The 16,302-nt window shown below is 34.3% G+C and overlaps 2 protein-coding genes and 1 pseudogene across 3 annotated transcripts; 2 read left to right on the forward strand and 1 right to left on the reverse strand.

Moving 5' to 3' along the window:
* The first annotated feature begins 4,156 nt into the window (after positions 1-4,156).
* On the forward strand, positions 4,157-7,490 carry LOC107473665 (mediator of RNA polymerase II transcription subunit 11). 2 transcript variants are annotated; one of them, XM_016093251.3, is made up of 4 exons: positions 4,157-4,352; positions 5,666-5,751; positions 5,846-5,962; positions 6,984-7,490. In XM_016093251.3, the coding sequence occupies exons 2-4, from the start codon at positions 5,698-5,700 to the stop codon at positions 7,158-7,160; spliced, it is 348 nt and encodes a 115-aa protein (XP_015948737.1). In that variant the 5' UTR covers positions 4,157-4,352; positions 5,666-5,697; the 3' UTR covers positions 7,161-7,490. The 2 variants fall into 2 exon arrangements, with proteins under 2 accessions (XP_015948737.1, XP_015948738.1); XM_016093252.3 differs by having other exon boundaries at positions 5,678-5,751.
* A 3,260-nt stretch (positions 7,491-10,750) lies between these two features.
* On the forward strand, positions 10,751-14,959 carry LOC107473691 (AUGMIN subunit 5-like). Its single transcript, XM_016093278.3, is given in 9 exon segments — positions 10,751-10,945; positions 11,024-11,197; positions 11,688-11,897; positions 12,218-12,403; positions 13,116-13,275; positions 13,640-13,835; positions 14,007-14,021; positions 14,023-14,137; positions 14,392-14,959. Coding segments are annotated over 9 exon segments (1,380 nt in total). The 3' UTR covers positions 14,521-14,959.
* A 389-nt stretch (positions 14,960-15,348) lies between these two features.
* Positions 15,349-16,296, reverse strand: LOC107473703 (60S ribosomal protein L30-like; annotated as a pseudogene).
* Positions 16,297-16,302: the final 6 nt, after the last annotated feature.

Raw genomic sequence — 16,302 nt, forward strand, 5'->3', positions numbered from 1 at the left:
GTGCTCTTTCTCCACTCATCAGGCATCTTCTTTGACCTTAAAATCTCATTAAAAAGCTTGGTTAACCAGTTGATGCCTTTTTCTCCAAGACCCTTCCAAACCTCAATCGGGATATTATCAGGTCCTACTGCCCTGCCATTTTTCATCTGCTTTAGAGCCTCTTTTATCTCGAAGTCTCGAATCCTTCGATAGTAGTCAAAGTTTTGATCTTCTTCCCTTGTGCATAATCGACCAAGGCTCGGAAGAGTCTTCTGTCCCTCATTAAATAACTCGTATAAGTAGCTCTTCCACCTTTCATTAATCTTCTCCTCTTGAGCCAACACCTCTCCATCCTTATCCTTTATGCACTTAACCTGATCCAAATCTCTCGTTCTTCTTTCCCGACTCTTTACGATTCTATATATACATTTTTCTCCTTCTTTCATGCCCAAAGACTGGTAGAGACCCTCATATGCTCTTGTTCTTGCTTCACTTACAGCCACTTTTGTCTCTTTCTTAGCCGCCTTATATTTTTCCCAATTATCTGCATTGCGGCATAAAGACCACTCTTTAAAGCATTCTCTTTTTATCTTTATCTTTTCTTGTATACTCGCATTCCACCACCAGGACTCCTTGTCTCTTGGTCCTATTCCTTTAGATTCACCAAAAATTTCTTTTGCTGTTCTTCTAATAACTTCTGCCATCTCCCTCCACATCTCTTCCGCGCTTCCATTCCCATCCCACTTTGCCTCTTCTCCTACCCGTCTTAGGAAGCTTTTTTGTTCCTCACCTTTCATCCGCCACCACCTCGTCCTTGGGTTTTTCGTATGATGTCTTTTCCTCAACTTTTGCTCAACGCGAAAATCCATGACGAGCACCCTATGTTGTGTTGTCAAACTCTCTCCTGAAATAATTTTACAGTTAATACAAAATTTCCGGTCGGCTCTCCTCAACAAGAAGAAGTCGATTTGAGAGCTTCTCATGCCACTCTTATAGGTCATAAGATGTTCATCTCTCTTTTTAAAACATGTATTTGCAATGAGAAGATCAAAAGTTAGGAAAAATCCAAAATAGTTTTACCCTTGACATTGATCACCCCGAAACCATGGCCTCCGTGAATACTCCCATATCCAGTCACTTCTCTCCCAACATGGCCATTTAAATCTCCTCCTAAGAAAATCTTATCTCCCACAGGTATGCCTTGAACCAAACTCTCTAGATCCTCCCAAAACCTTATCTTGTGTTGTTCGTTCGAACCCACTTGCGGTGCATAGGCGCTAATCACATGGAAAGCACCTCCCTCCACCACAAGTTTGATAGAGATGATCCGATCTCCCACCCTCTTGAGATCCACTACGTCCTTCTTCCACTGCTTATCCACAATTATTCCAACCCCATTCCTATTATTCACCTTTCCTATATACCAAAGTTTGAAACTAGAAGTATCCAACTCCTTAGCCTTCGCACCAATCCATTTTGTTTCTTGTAGGCACATAATATTAATCTTCCTCCTTGTCATGGTGTCCACCACCTCCATGGACTTTCCTGTTAGAGTGCCTATGTTCCATGTCCCAAATCTCAACTTTCTGTCGCTTCGACCTTTATCTTTTCCTTTGTGAACTAGCTTATTTACCCTCGTCCGTTCACGAAAACGCGAGAACCCTTGCTCATTTAACACTACATCCGGGCACCGATGCAGCGGCTCTTGCTTCGACACCGTACTCGAGCCATACGGTGCGTTGCTTCCGGGCAACGACCTAGCTTTAGCGCAATAATGTCTTTGATTCATGTCATGGGGGTTCGGCTATATTTTTATGTTGGTTGCCGAAGACCTAACACAACCCTCCTCCTTTATCCGGGCTTGGGACCGGCTATGTATCGCAAGTGTAACATAGGCGGAGTTTTTTTAAAACTTAATAATAATAATAATAATTCTTTAGATTTGTATATTTTTAAGATTTATACTAAAATATATATATGTTTTTAATATTTATTTATAATTTTATATAGTATTTTGTTATAATTAAATTATTTTGGTTGAACCACAATTCAATTATTTAAGAAGGATTAAAAACAATGCCATGCAGGTTTAAAAAAGAGTATATAACAAATTACTTCTTAAAGAATTTTAGATCAAATATTAGGTTTATAATAAATTTTAGGGCAATTTACGCTTATAAATTATTTGAGCCCCAATATTACGCAAATACATTGTTTCAGTTTTATATACGCAAATGCGTTGTTTCACTATTTTATGTAAACCGCTACTGGCAGTAGCGGTTTACAGGTGTGCATAAACCGCTACAACCAGTCGCGGTTTATGTGTGTGAGTGTGTGAGTGTAAACCGCTGCTGGCAGCAGCGGTTTACGTGCGTGTGTGTGAGTGTAAACTGCTGCTGGCAGCAGCGGTTTACGTGTGTGTGAGTGTAAACCGCTATAGGCTATAGCGGTTTACGTGTAGTGTGCTGCCTATATAGTCAAATTATACAAAATTAAATAAAAATTAACTAAGTTCCATACAAAACTAAGTTCCATACAAAAGAACATGTATTAATAGAAATAATTAAAATATTATTATGTACTCGCGTATCTTTTTATTTTGTATATGTTTGATTAAAAATATTATTTATATACTAAAATAAATTATTAAAATTAATTATTATATATTTATATTTTAACTTATTTTTATAATCGTGGATTTTAATATAGGCTTATGTATTGTACTCGCTGCAACATCTTCTTAATTAGACTTTTCTTGATAAATATATATTATTTAATTATTTTTAATATATATTTTATATTTATATTTTAACTTATTTTTATAATCGTGGATTTTAATATAGGCTTATGTATTGTACTCGCTGCAACATCTTTTTAATTAGACTTTTCTGGTTAAATATCAGAATTTTTTGTTTGTCTGTTTTTTTCTTTAAAGACAAACATAACTTCTATGTTTTAACTCTTGTTCACTGGAAATAACTAAGTGTAGTTTTTACGCTCTGTTCAATTATTAAAATGAAAAATAATTTAAAAAAATATTATTTTTTTTGTTAATTTTGCCATTCGATTTTATTTGTAATAAAAAAATCAAGAATAATTATCAGTTTTTATAAGTTTTGATTTTTTTAATCAATTTTACATTTATTTTGTTTGTTCATAGTAATATGTTTTTTTAGAATTTTTTTTTACATTCTCTAATGCATATTGTTATATTTTTGTATCGTAATTTTTAGTACTCATTATTCATATAAAATTTTTAATTATTTCTATTAATACATGTTCTTTTGTATGGAACTTAGTTTTGTATGGAACTTAGTTAATTTTTATTTAATTTTGTATAATTTGACTATATAGGCAGCACACTACACGTAAACCGCTATAGCCTATAGCGGTTTATACTCACACACACGTAAACCGCTGCTGCCAGCAGCGATTTACACTCACACACTCACACACATAAACCGCGACTGGTTGTAGCGGTCTATGCACACCTGTAAACCGCTACTGCCAGTAGCGGTTTACATAAAATAGTGAAACAACGCATTTGCGTATATAAAACTGAAACAATGTATTTGCGTAATATTGGGGCTCAAACAATTTATAAGCGTAAATTGCCCTAAATTTTATTACTTTAGAAGTTCTCAAAAATTAGATCAGACAAATTGATCTTTTAATTACCTTTAATAAATTTTTGATATATATTAGATATATAAATTTTTAATAAATTTTATTATAAGGCAATTAAATTTTTGATAAATATTTTTATAAGAATTAATTTTTTTCAAAAACCTTTAAAATAATAAAAATTAAAAAATATTATTCATACATGAAGCACATTTGAAATTCGTATAAAAATATAGTCACTACTAATTAATTATAAAATTTAAAATTTTAATTAAAAAATATGTGTTTAATTATAAAAAATACTAATATCAAAATAGTGTTTGTTACTTGGTTACAAAGCCTAATTATAAAACTCGGTTTGACCAGTTCGGTTGGACCAGAAACCTGCTAACCCGGTCACCAGGCCAACCTGAGCCACTCTCTGAACCGTTCCCGACTCCCCGCATCAAACCTAGTGGAACCCGGTTCAATCCGTCCGGTTTTCATAAAAACGGGGGGGCTTTTGAAATCCGGACCCAGTCATGCTTCTTAAAAAAATAAAAAAACCCCAAACTCCGTTTTGTTGAAAGAAATCAAACCCTTGGTTCCGCCATCTTGTTCCTTTCTTCTGTTGTTGCCACCTGTCGTTCGCCGTCGTGTCCCTGCGCCGCTGTCCTTGCCTTCTCCTCCCCCGGTACCGCATCTTTGTTGTCTTCTCCTTCGGCGCCGCGTCCAAACAGAGCATATTCTGCTGTGGAGGCCTCCAAACGGTAAGCCCCTTTCTTCTATGATTTTGATATTGAATTGCTTCGATTGTTGATTGATTCTCTTTGAAGTATTGTTTTACTGGTATGTTTGATTTAATGATTGTTTTCTGTGGAAAAAATTGGGAAACAATCACCAGCTTGACTTTAAGATTGATCCGAGAGAATGATAATTTGTGCACTTGCAAGTAGTTGCAATTAATGGCATATATTACAATAGAAAAATCTGCACTTATAAATAGAAGTGGTTATTGATGGGGGAAAATTTAGATAAGAAAATGGTAATGGCAATGGGAGATGATGCTGGCTAAACCAGGTAATGTGGACTGCCTTATAATCATCCATATCCCCATTTAATTCTTGGAAGAGACTGAAGTAATGGAGTTTTTCAATTCAACTTTAAGCATTTTTCAATATGACTATATTGTTTCCAAGGCTGAATTATCAGCAGTTTTTGGAACTTGCAGAAGTTGCTGTGGCCTTCTGTATGATTTACGTGTAAAATTGCATATAGATATCATTTATGAAAATTTATCCTCTTTTGAACTTGCGCTACATATGTAAACATTGGCTTCTTCAATACGAAACCAACCATGTTGTTTCCCTTAATCTGGATCCATATGCTTATCTTTATGTTTTTATCTTGGTGGTAAATTACATTAATCACTTTATTTATTAATTTTATTTTATCTCATTGAATTTGAAACTGAGTGAGGACCACTACGAAAAGAGTAACTAAGTTATGAAATACAATACTTTGACTAGAGTAATAGGCTTGTAGATAATGAAAAACTGTGTTTTATTTTGGCATGTTAACATGTTTTGGTTACATAGTTCCATTATTGGCTGCAACCAGTGCTATGAAACTTTACTGAAAAGAATTGGTCTAGTGCCGTGTTTTGAAATTGTGGTGCCATGTCGAAATGGCATGGCGGATTATGGGCCCACCGGCATCTGGGGTCGCTGTGTTGCAGAAATCACATGGCCGCAATTGCGGCAACACCATGGTAGTCTGCGACGTGAATGGCAGAAATGGCAAAAAAGAAAAAAGATAGAGTACAGATGTAATATCGTGGTTTGTTAAACTATATATTCTTCAAGGACCATCAAAGACCATCAAGATTTAGATTCCAACACAGTCCATTTAAGACATCTCCTTGTTTTTAACTTGATAACTTGGTAACTTGAAGTGAGGCTTACTTACTCATTACGTGAAATGCATAATTGATCAGCTGTGTGCAAGAACATGTATATGTGTAATGTAGTTGTGATTGTGATTCAAGTCTTACTATTTCTTCATTTTTTATTAATCATTTCAGCTTGAAATACAGAGGATAAGGAAGTAGCATTCATGGATTCACAGGGCCAGACAACTTCTTTGCAGCGACTTCAGAATGTTGAAAAGGTTATATATAAAATTGAAAGCATTTAGCTGTAACATCTTGTGGATGACAGAACATCAGTTTTTTTTATTGATATTTTCCCCTTGTCGTTTCTAGAGAATTGTCAAGGTTTTGGAGCTTGCAGGAGGAGTCATGGATGAACTTGCAAGCCCTCTAGGTCCTAGGAAAGATGTGGTCCAAAATCACTGCCTTGAATTCATGCAATTAATCAAGGTACGACCACTGACAACTTCATTTATAGGGGGAAAAAATGGCAGTGTAAACACACTAGCAAAACTAGTGTGGTATATGACTACTTAATTCCCGTTTTCTCATATCAACCATTGGATAAGCATAACACTACTTCTGGCACTTATTAATTGGCAAGCCCTTTGCTGTTTTCATATGTGGATTAAAATATTTGTGAATTTATGAGAAAGTCCACTGCCTCTGGCCTTTGCATTCTACAAACTCCTGAACCAAATTGATATAGGGTTGGAAACATTAAAGGAACATTATCAAATGCATTGAAAACATTCTTATTCAAAATTTAAATGACTGAATTCTCAAACATAGTATAGATGGTGAATTAATCCCTGGATGCCTGCAAATAAATAATGTGAACTTGTGATCAACAGTCTTGATAGTTCTTGTTTTGGTTCATCCTCGTGAATCTGATGCCTCTTGGTTCTTGTGTTGGTTCATCATTGCTAATTTGGTGCTCAATATTTCAATTTAGGGTAATTATTGTTTTAATCCCTATCATTTGGGTTAAGTGTTAATTTTGTCACTAACCTTTGAAATGCTCTATTTTTGTCTCAATCATTTTATATCGTCATATTTTAGTTCTCTAGTCAAAATTAATTTTTTCCCCCCCTTAAAATACTACTTTCATCCTGATCACATTCTTCTAGGTAGTGGCAACATGCATAATTTTGGTGACTGCATTGGTTGGTTGTAGTGATTTGGTCATCAAAGTGGTAGAATAATAAGAGAAATTAGAAGATATAATAGAGAAAAAAAATGATATTTTTGAAAGAAAAAGGTTCAATTTTTTAGCACTAGGCAAAAATTGAATGAAATAAAGCGTTTACAAAAAAATAGGATGTTTTAAAGGTTAGGGATGAAATTAGGAGTTAACCCAATTAGGATAAAAACAGTACTATACTCTTCAATTCATATGTTTAATTTTCTTTAGAGTTGGAGTGATGTAATCTTTGTAAGCTCTTTAACCTACTCTCCTTGAATCTTGTAGGACATTCAAGTGGCATTGCGTGATGAAATTAAAAGTGCGTGTGAATATCGTCCATTCGAGAAGTGTGACTATGGGTCAAGAATAGCCAATGAGATTTGCTACAAGAAAGTGGAACTTATTATGTCACAGTTGGATGCAATGAAACAGACTATAGATGATTATCATGCAGCAGTATGAACTTATATCTTCAGAAGCCTGGGGTTGAGTTGAGTAGAAAGTGTCAGTGAGAAGCTCCGTTCAGAGGGAGGGAAGAATTCCAGGAGTTAGCTTTTCTCTTTTCTTTTTGTGTGTGTTGTACATTACCTATGTATGTTAGTGAATGTTAAGATCTTTGATATATATTATATTAAGAATATCTTACAACTCTCAATGTCACATTTCTATTTTGTTTAACTAGGTTTACATCTCTACTCTTAGTTGATTTGAGCTCATGAATAAAGGTCAGCTAGTGTGTTGTTACATTATCTATCGATAGGTAGAAATTAAAATACCCATTATTTGTCTGTTCTTGATTCTTTAATCCTAAATGATCCTGCAGCAGTATAGAAAGAAATGATAGCCTGGTTCTTGTTGGCCACCGACATGTTTTGTGATAATCAAAATCACACGAGTTTGGATTTTTTTTTTTTAAAGTGAGAAATGGATGGATTCATTTTTAATAACTTAAGTGCATTTTTCACTCTATATAACTATTTTTAATATAACAGACCAAATGAATTAGGGTTACTGGTTATATATATAAAAAAGCATTTAAGTAATTTTTTTTTGGGAATTTTGTGGATTTTCATGGAGTGGGTACTTCAATCCCCGTTTCCGTTTTCATTTATTCGCAGTGGCGGGTTTCTGTTCCTGTCAAAATTTTGCTGGTCTCTGTTAGTCTCTTTTGTCGCGGGTAATCCTCACGGGTACAATTTTTTTTGGCAATCTCTAGTTATTTCTAGAATGAAATATCTTATGGATCTAACCAACTTGGATTTGTTGAAGGATTAACTCACTCGTTTTTTTTGCGAGTTTGAATTTTATCTTGTATATATAATAATTTATTGGTTAATGACAAATTCTTCAATGGAGTTTGGATCTACGATGGATTGTGGAAAAAAAATGTGTATGGATCTTAGATGTAGTTCACGTGTTGCTTCCATACGAGGTGGTGGTGAACAAAAGTATAAAATGATAATGCAAACCAAATAAACTTCTATATATTTTTTCCCTTAGATTTTTAGTGTGTTTATTTTTTTCCCTTTGTATTGGACAAACACTTGGACAAATATTTATCTCAAAAAAGAAACATAGTGCTTCTTTTTCATTTTTTCCCCTCCAAAAAATTTGTGTTGCAGCATAAATTTATTTTATTTTTTCTGTTCTTGCACATAATGTTTTATATTTCTATTTTAAGATAGTTATAAAAGATTCGAGTTAATTATCATAATTTATACATGCAACATGAAAGAAGCGTTCAATTTTCTATTTCATGGCCAACGAGTTATAACTCAAATGGTATATTTTTTCCATACTCATTTAGAGGTTGCGGGTTCCAGTTTCACTCCTAATTCTAAAAAAAAAAACTTTCTCTTCAATGTGAAGGTGAATAAATAATAGCTTCAGGAATGATAAAAGTAAATAACGAGGCATGTAATTATGCAAGTAATATATGCATGATAATTCTGCGATTCAACACCGTGCATGTGTAAAATATAATTCAGTTTTAGAACCTTGGAATTGATATTGAAACTGAAGCCATGATCCTCTATGCCATAAGATTGTAAGTTAAACAAAAATTACTTGAATGAAAACACAGATATAGTAGTATGGCAAATTAAATTAGATGTTTAGAACTATTAATTTGGATTATATATTCTAAATTGGATTTTTTTGTTCTAATGTAAATCTTATAGAGAAATATAGGCAAATGCTTGGGGAAATTATTTTTTGTATAAAGAATGATGAAAAAAAGATGAGAGACTATTTTTTATTTTTTGAATTTTGTAAAGAAAAAAAAATCCTGAAATTCTACTATATGAGAATTCAGAGATGAGTAGTATTTTTCATGCATAAATTTCCCCTTTTATTTTTTTGGTAGAATTCATAGATATTCCAACCAAAATTAAAGAGTTACAGGAACATGACTAATATGTTAAAACATTTTCTTTATTTCTTTTTTGGTCAATAAATATTTTTCTGCTTTGATAGAGCTTCTTAAATATTGTTGGATCTAATAACACATGACCATATATGGATTCCTTAGAATGTCGGCAGAGAGAGATCAAACCAAACATGGGCTTCAACTTTATCAAAGATACTAATATTAGTTTGATCAATTTTTTATTTTATTTCTATTTTTATTTATAATATTGTATCCAGAATAATATGAAATATGGTTTCTTTTTAGGTGAACTGAAATATGGTATTGACTATTGAGGGATCAATTCATATTAGTTTGGTGATTTGGTCAAATAATAGGTAAATTCGTAATTTTTTTAATCATTTTAAGTTTGTCACAAAAATAGATTAATTGGAAGAGAATGTCACAAAATTTCAAGTGGAATAAATTGTATTCTTGCTAACAAGATTTGGATGCCGATTGGAGAAACAAATAATTTTTTTTTTTACGAAATTCTCCAACTTTATAGGTCAAAAACTAATCCGTCGTAGATTTGAGCTCCGTTTAAAAGTCTGTTATTGTTCAATGAGTTACTGCATGTACAAGGTGAAATTTGAACTCCCGACACTTACTTAAACGAACGAGTGAGTTGAGCACTCGACCAATTAAATTAGTTAAACAAATAAATTTTAATGGTGCCGAGTTGGATAGATCAACGTGGCCTCTTCATTGATGTGATGATTGCTAAGGCCCATTATTAATGGTGTTTGCTACGGTCCGATGATAAATGAATACGTACCGATACGTTTAAGATATGGACAAATAACAATAAGACATGTGGAATTTATTTTCCACGTCAGCATTTAATTTTTTCTTTTTTAAATATATAGTATATCACCACTTTTACTAAAACACCCTTTTAATTAAATAAAAATAAAAAGTATTTATTTATTTAATTTTATAAAAAGACTTAAACATTCTTTCTTTATTTGATTAGACAAAAATATCCTTTTAAATTAATCAAATTTTAAAATTTAATTAATCCTAATTTTATAATTTCAAATAATTAAAACAATAAAACAAAAACATATTAAAAAAATAAAGAATCAAAATTGTTCTTTTTCTGTGTTAAACATATTAAAAAAACAAAAAATCAAAATTGTTCTTCATCTAATTCAGAAACCTTCTCATTCCCGCCGCCGAAAGTTTCAATCTCCACATCCCTCCCATCACCCTCGAGCTCCTCCTTCCTTTCTCCGTCATCGATCTCACTCCCTCACTTCCGTCCATCTCCCGCCGCCGTCGCCGAAACGAGCTTCGAAGCCACCGTCGGTATCGTGCAGCTCTGTTCCACCATCGTGCAGCTACTGTTTCAGCTTTGAAAGCACCGTCGCGCAGCTCGGTTCCATCGTCGCCGGGCTCGCCTCCTTTTTCCGTCGAGCAGCTCTGTTCTATCGTCGCCGGCGCTATCTCTGTTCCACCTGTCATCTCTTCGGTGTGCCCTTGTCCCCCTTTTGCTCAGGATCTAGGGCTTTGTTCTGTTCTAGGGCTTCTAGCTTCTAGTTATTTTTTTATAACAATTATTGAATAATTGTTGTTAGTTAATTTGTGAACTTGTTCTGGGTTGAACATTCATATAGTACTACCTTCAACATTTCGCTCGGCTATGGCATTTTCTTGTATAGCTGTTATAAATTCAAACTTGAATCTTTCAATCAGGTACAAATATGAAAATAACATAGTGATGGATGTTTCCACTTCTGATGGGAGCTCTCCTCTACAGTATCAACTTTATGGCAATGGAAAGATTGGAGTTGATGTGCCTCCAGGAGGAAGTCAAAATCAGCTTCTTGAGAGACAGGTCTATATTCTGCCTTGAACTGCACAACTTAACTTCATAAGGGGAATTACTTAGCTAGTGTTCTATCTCTGTTTACAGAAAGCTCATGTTCAGCAATTTTTGGCTACCGAAGATGCATTAAACAAGGCTGCTGAGGCAAAGGACTTGTCCGAGAAACTTATGAAACGTCTGTATGGTGGCACTGATGTTCCATCACGCTCAATTGGTATTGGAAGCACGTCTCAGAATGTTGGAAGTCTTAGGCAACTTGAGGTCTTCTCTTCAAAACATAAAGTCCATTAGTTACATTTTTACCTTGATAGAAAGTGTTACAAAGTATAATGTGCGCGCACGCGCAAGCGCCTCCACATCCCCTCCTAAATATCTTTCTAATTAGGGAAGAATTGATTGCTTTTTAAGTTTTCAAGACATTTAACATATGTATTTTTACTTTATTTATTATTTTGGAGAATGTTTAGGAATATTTTTTAGATACTACATCACTCATCTAGTATTTATTGTTGTGGTTATTATGACTTAAATTGGGTTTAGCAAAAATGTTCAATTCTATATTCTCCATTTAAAGCAGGAGAAATAAGAATTTACCACCTTATATGTTTCAGGGTTGATTGAATCCTTGGTTATGGCATTTTCATTTAAATTATTTAGGATCCCATTTTCATTACCTGATTAGATTTTCCTATTTAATTTAAGAATTTAAGCATTTAAATATTCCATTTCTTTATATGGTTCCTATTTTCAGCTTGATGTTTGGGCCAAGGAAAGAGAAGTTGCTGGTTTAAAGGCAAGCCTAAATACCCTGATGTCTGAAATACAACGCCTGAATAAGTTGTGCGCTGAGAGGAAGGAAGCTGAAGATTCTCTGAAAAAAAAGTGGAAAAAGATCGAAGAGTTTGATGCTCGAAGATCAGAACTTGAGACCATATATACAGCATTACTTAACGCAAATAAGGTAAATTCCACTATTTCCATCTTTCCTGTATAAGTGAAACTCTGGTATCTTTATTGTTCATCCTTGGGTGGTGCTGTTACCTTGTTAGAATCCTAAGATGATCACTTTTTCCAACTTAATTGGCCAATATTTGCATTGACTGTTGAGATGATCGATATTAGCGAAGTTTATGTACAGTGTTGGTACTTGGCATGGAATTCATATCCCTTGCTTCTGACACATTGTCTTTTTGCAGTGTATATTTTTCCCCGTTTCTATTTTTTAGGGAAAAATAGTTCTTTGAATTTTTATTTTACCCCCTTGTTAATCACATATTGCAGGATGCTGCATTGTTTTGGGGTCAGCAACCATTAACTGCTAGGGAGTATGCTGCAAGCACTATAATTCCAGCATGTGCTGTTGTTGTTGAGACTTCAAATAGTGCAAAAGATCTTATTGAGAAGGAAGTGTCTACCTTTTGTCGGTGTCCTGATAATAGCCTCTACATGCTTCCTTCTTCCCCACAGGTTTATAATGTTTCAACAGAAATTTTTTCCCCCACTTGTTGGTTGATGCATGGTAATTTGATAGATGGAGTTTCTTTTTGATGTCCCATCTCGACATTTTGGTATTCAAAGTTCTGAGTTCATTGAAGTTTAAAACAAGGAACATGAATAAATAAAATCAAGAAAGCAACAAGAGTGATCAGATACACCTAACTTTTCTTAACACCTTTAGGAACATGACTCACTTAAAGATATGTTCATTATTCAGATAGGCTAAACTAGTTGAGGGGTAATTTTTAGGGTGGCCATACTAGAAGAGATAGAATTAGGTATGAGTGCACCTGAAAACACTTGCGGTTGCCCCTATTGTTGAGTAGATAGTGGAATCTCAGCTTGTAGATTCCTCTGTTGAACAAAGGAAACCGATAGAGGCCCTGGTAAGGAGAGTGAACCAGATAGATGAGAATAAAAAATTAGATGTAAAGGAAGACCTAGAAAAACTGTAAGTTGAATTATTAAAAAGAGCCTTTTGATATAAATTGTTTATAGAGATATAGTTCATGACAGAAGATTATGACTTGGCTTGACCCATATAGAGCCAACCCCACCACCTAGTGAGTGGGAGAAGGCTATGTTTGTTGTTTTGTTGTGGAAAGAGTTGCATTAGGTATTTAATCGTCTCATATTGTGTCATGCTTCAACATAACTTTATCTTCAATACTGGTTCACTTAGGCACTGCTAGAAGCCATGGGGGCCAGTGGATCATCAGGGCAGGAAGCAATTGCAAATGCAGAAATGAATGCAGCAATTTTAACAGCAAGAGCAGGTGCTCGGGATCCATCAGCGATTCCATCTATATGCTGTGTTTCAGCTACCCTTCAGTATCCAGCTGGTATGTGTATTACTGTTTTGCATTCCCAATTGGCTATGTGAGATGTCTCTGATTATTAAGTGTTTTGGAGACTTGGAGTTAGGATCTCATGCATTATCAATTATGTAAATTGTTTTGGGTGAAATAAAATTGTCACTTGAATTTGAGGTTGGTATGATGTTCAACATAGTCTATTTTATTGACTTGCGATCAGGTAATTCCTATAGCATGAGTAAATAGGGTATTAACTTTGTATAACAATATATATCTTATTTTTATTGTTTCAAGTCTATGTATTACTGTTTCATGTAATTTGAAGAGAAATTGTATATATATATATATATAGTGTGGTAAATTAATCTCTTGTTAAATGTGGGGTGGACAGGCCTGGAGGGTTCAGATGCTGGTCTAGCATCTGTGTTGGAGTCCCTGGAGTTCTGTCTGAAACTTCGTGGCTCTGAAGCTTGTGTGTTGGAAGATTTATTAAAGGCTATTAATCTTGTTCACATTAGAAGGGATCTTGTTCAAAGTGGTCATGCTTTGTTAAACCATGCTTATTGTGTTCAACAGGAATATGAAAGGTAAATATTGTATCTAACGCCAGAATTTAACATGTAAATTCGATTTTTCTTTTTTTTATCAGTTAATTGGAAGGTCAGGATAACTTGCCTTTTCCATCCTTTTCAGATACATACCTTCAGAAATTGAATGCTCTTTTTTCTTCTTTATTGACATTTGATGTATTGATGTAGGACAAAAAATTATTCCGAGTTTGGCTGCAGAACAAGACAAGACCGTTATGGAGAAATGGTTGCCTGAACTTAAGGCTGGTGTTTTGAATGCTCAGCAGAGCTTGGAAGCTTGTAAATATGTCAGGGGTTTGGTGAGTTACCACTGTTATTATTACTGATCAAGTTAATATAATAATTGAAGTTGAGATGAAAAATTATAGGATGGGTTCATGCAGTTTCCAAATTTCTCTCTGGAAAACTTTCGCCACAATTTCCTGTTGCATATTTGTTTAGCAAAGTGTCATACACATGGATGAATAAAGAAAATTCACCAGAATTGCTGGTTTTTTTCATATCCCTTTTGCAATTTCCATTTAAATCCCTGATTTTTAACCTTTTTATGCAGCTTGATGAATGGTGGGAGCAACCAGCATCGACGGTTGTTGACTGGGTGACAGTGGATGGGCAAAATGTAGCTGCATGGCATAATCACGTTAAGCAGCTTCTTGCATTTTATGATAGAGGAGCATCATGAGTAACATGAATGAGCACCCTTAAGGCATGAACTTTCTGAGGATTCCCATTTGTCTAAACACTTCCCACTTTGTTGTCGCCATTGAAGACTTCATATCCTCCAGCCTCAGCTTCGCATGCCGTGACTGGGAATACCTTTTCTGGTAAACTTACCTTGAGATGGAAATGGGACTGCTCTATGTTTCTTGATTGACAAGAGACCACAGGCACAAGAACCTCATCCCTACTTCCCTTGCCCACTTTATATCCAGAAGTGTGATTTTGGTTGGTTTTGGAGTTTAGGTGGTGGTTTTGATTGTTCTTTTCACTGAATGTGATTAACAGCTAGCGGCAAATGGCAATGCAATGTTTTATTTTAGAGGTTGTAATTTAATTTGTTTGTTTAGCCAATTGAGGTTGAAGGCATTTTCAGCTCCATTTACTTTATATATTGTTTAAGTGGTGTGTACAATTTGGTAATTTTAGACTATATTTTAACTTTGCTAAGATGATGTAATAGGCTGAACTTTCAAACTTAATCAAAGTTCTACAAACTCAGGTTATAGATAAGCTCGTCATGTACCTGGGACTAAACTTGATGCTTAAATTCATACTAAAATAAAGTTTATTGCGCTTTATTGCTAAGTAATGTGCATTTTGGTATTCGAAAGTGTTCATAATCAATTAATCATGTTCTATAATGCCAAATGACGCAAGGTACTATACGATTGAACCATTGATTATGAACACTAGAACTAAATATATTCATAATCTTGTTCTGGCATGTGATCAACAATTCGGTCCAACTTTATTATGTTACAATGTAACATACTTGAGTTTTCATCAACTAAACAATTCTTCCGGACTTGAAAATTTACTGTCGCCATGTTGCACGCTATCTATGTTACTCAGAAATATATATCGAAAAAAATTGATGGTAAAATTACTCAATGCGTATCTGCTAGAATGTAGAATCCCAAAAGCAATGCAACTCATACAGAATAGCTTAAAACTAAATAAAACTTTTCATATAACATTGTCTGAACCAACTGAAAACAGAACATCACGAGCAAAAAAAGACTTCTACTCTACTTTTACTGTTCGCCAGGCAGTCTCTTAATGATATCAGAATCACCTGAAAATAAGATAATAATTAACAATCGAGTCATTAAAAACCTAAATAAGCATCGCTGGTTTGTTATAATATATTGTGTGGAATTTTATGTGGTCATGGAAAGAAATTATACCAGGATCAATAATGCTGAGGCAGCACACTCTAATATTTTCCACATGCAGTGCCCAAGTCGACATTGTCTGAAATCAACAAGAAATACTTTGTTTAATAAAAACAGAAAGAAACAGGAACCTAAATAATGCGAGTCAATCAACAAATTCCGGTAGACATCAACCTAATAAGTTGAGAAAAGGGAAACAACAAGCTCGCATCATGTTCCTCGGAAAATACCATGTGCTAACAATGAAAATACCAAATGCTCACAGAATAAGAGAACATTTTTCAAAAAGATAGATGCTTCATTTTGAAGCAGCGTGCGAAGCAACAAAACAATATCGCTTTAGACTAGTACAATAATAAAAATATCCATCAGCTACTCGTTCTAATTTTACATCAACTGACGTGACTCTAGAGGCTCAAATTCTAGCTAACCTTAATAACACAATAACATTAGAGAGAGATTTAGAACTTACTCCCATTGTAATGATGGACTCCAACCTTTGCCAACATGGCATAGTACTCTATTTCTGACTTCCTCAATGGTGGGCAGTTGTTAGCGATGATAATCAA

The sequence above is a fragment of the Arachis duranensis genome, chromosome 2 (genome assembly GCF_000817695.3).
Source record: "Arachis duranensis cultivar V14167 chromosome 2, aradu.V14167.gnm2.J7QH, whole genome shotgun sequence".
NCBI lineage: Eukaryota > Viridiplantae > Streptophyta > Magnoliopsida > Fabales > Fabaceae > Arachis > Arachis duranensis.

Excerpts from the sequence above, each read along its gene's own strand:
- LOC107473665 (XM_016093251.3), top strand. The coding sequence starts at position 5,698 with ATGGATTCACAGGGCCAGACAACTTCTTTGCAGCGACTTCAGAATGTT. Across the intron at positions 5,752-5,845 it reads GACTTCAGAATGTTGAAAAG|AGAATTGTCAAGGTTTTGGA; the intron begins GTTATATATAAA and ends TGTCGTTTCTAG. Across the intron at positions 5,963-6,983 it reads AATTCATGCAATTAATCAAG|GACATTCAAGTGGCATTGCG; the intron begins GTACGACCACTG and ends TGAATCTTGTAG.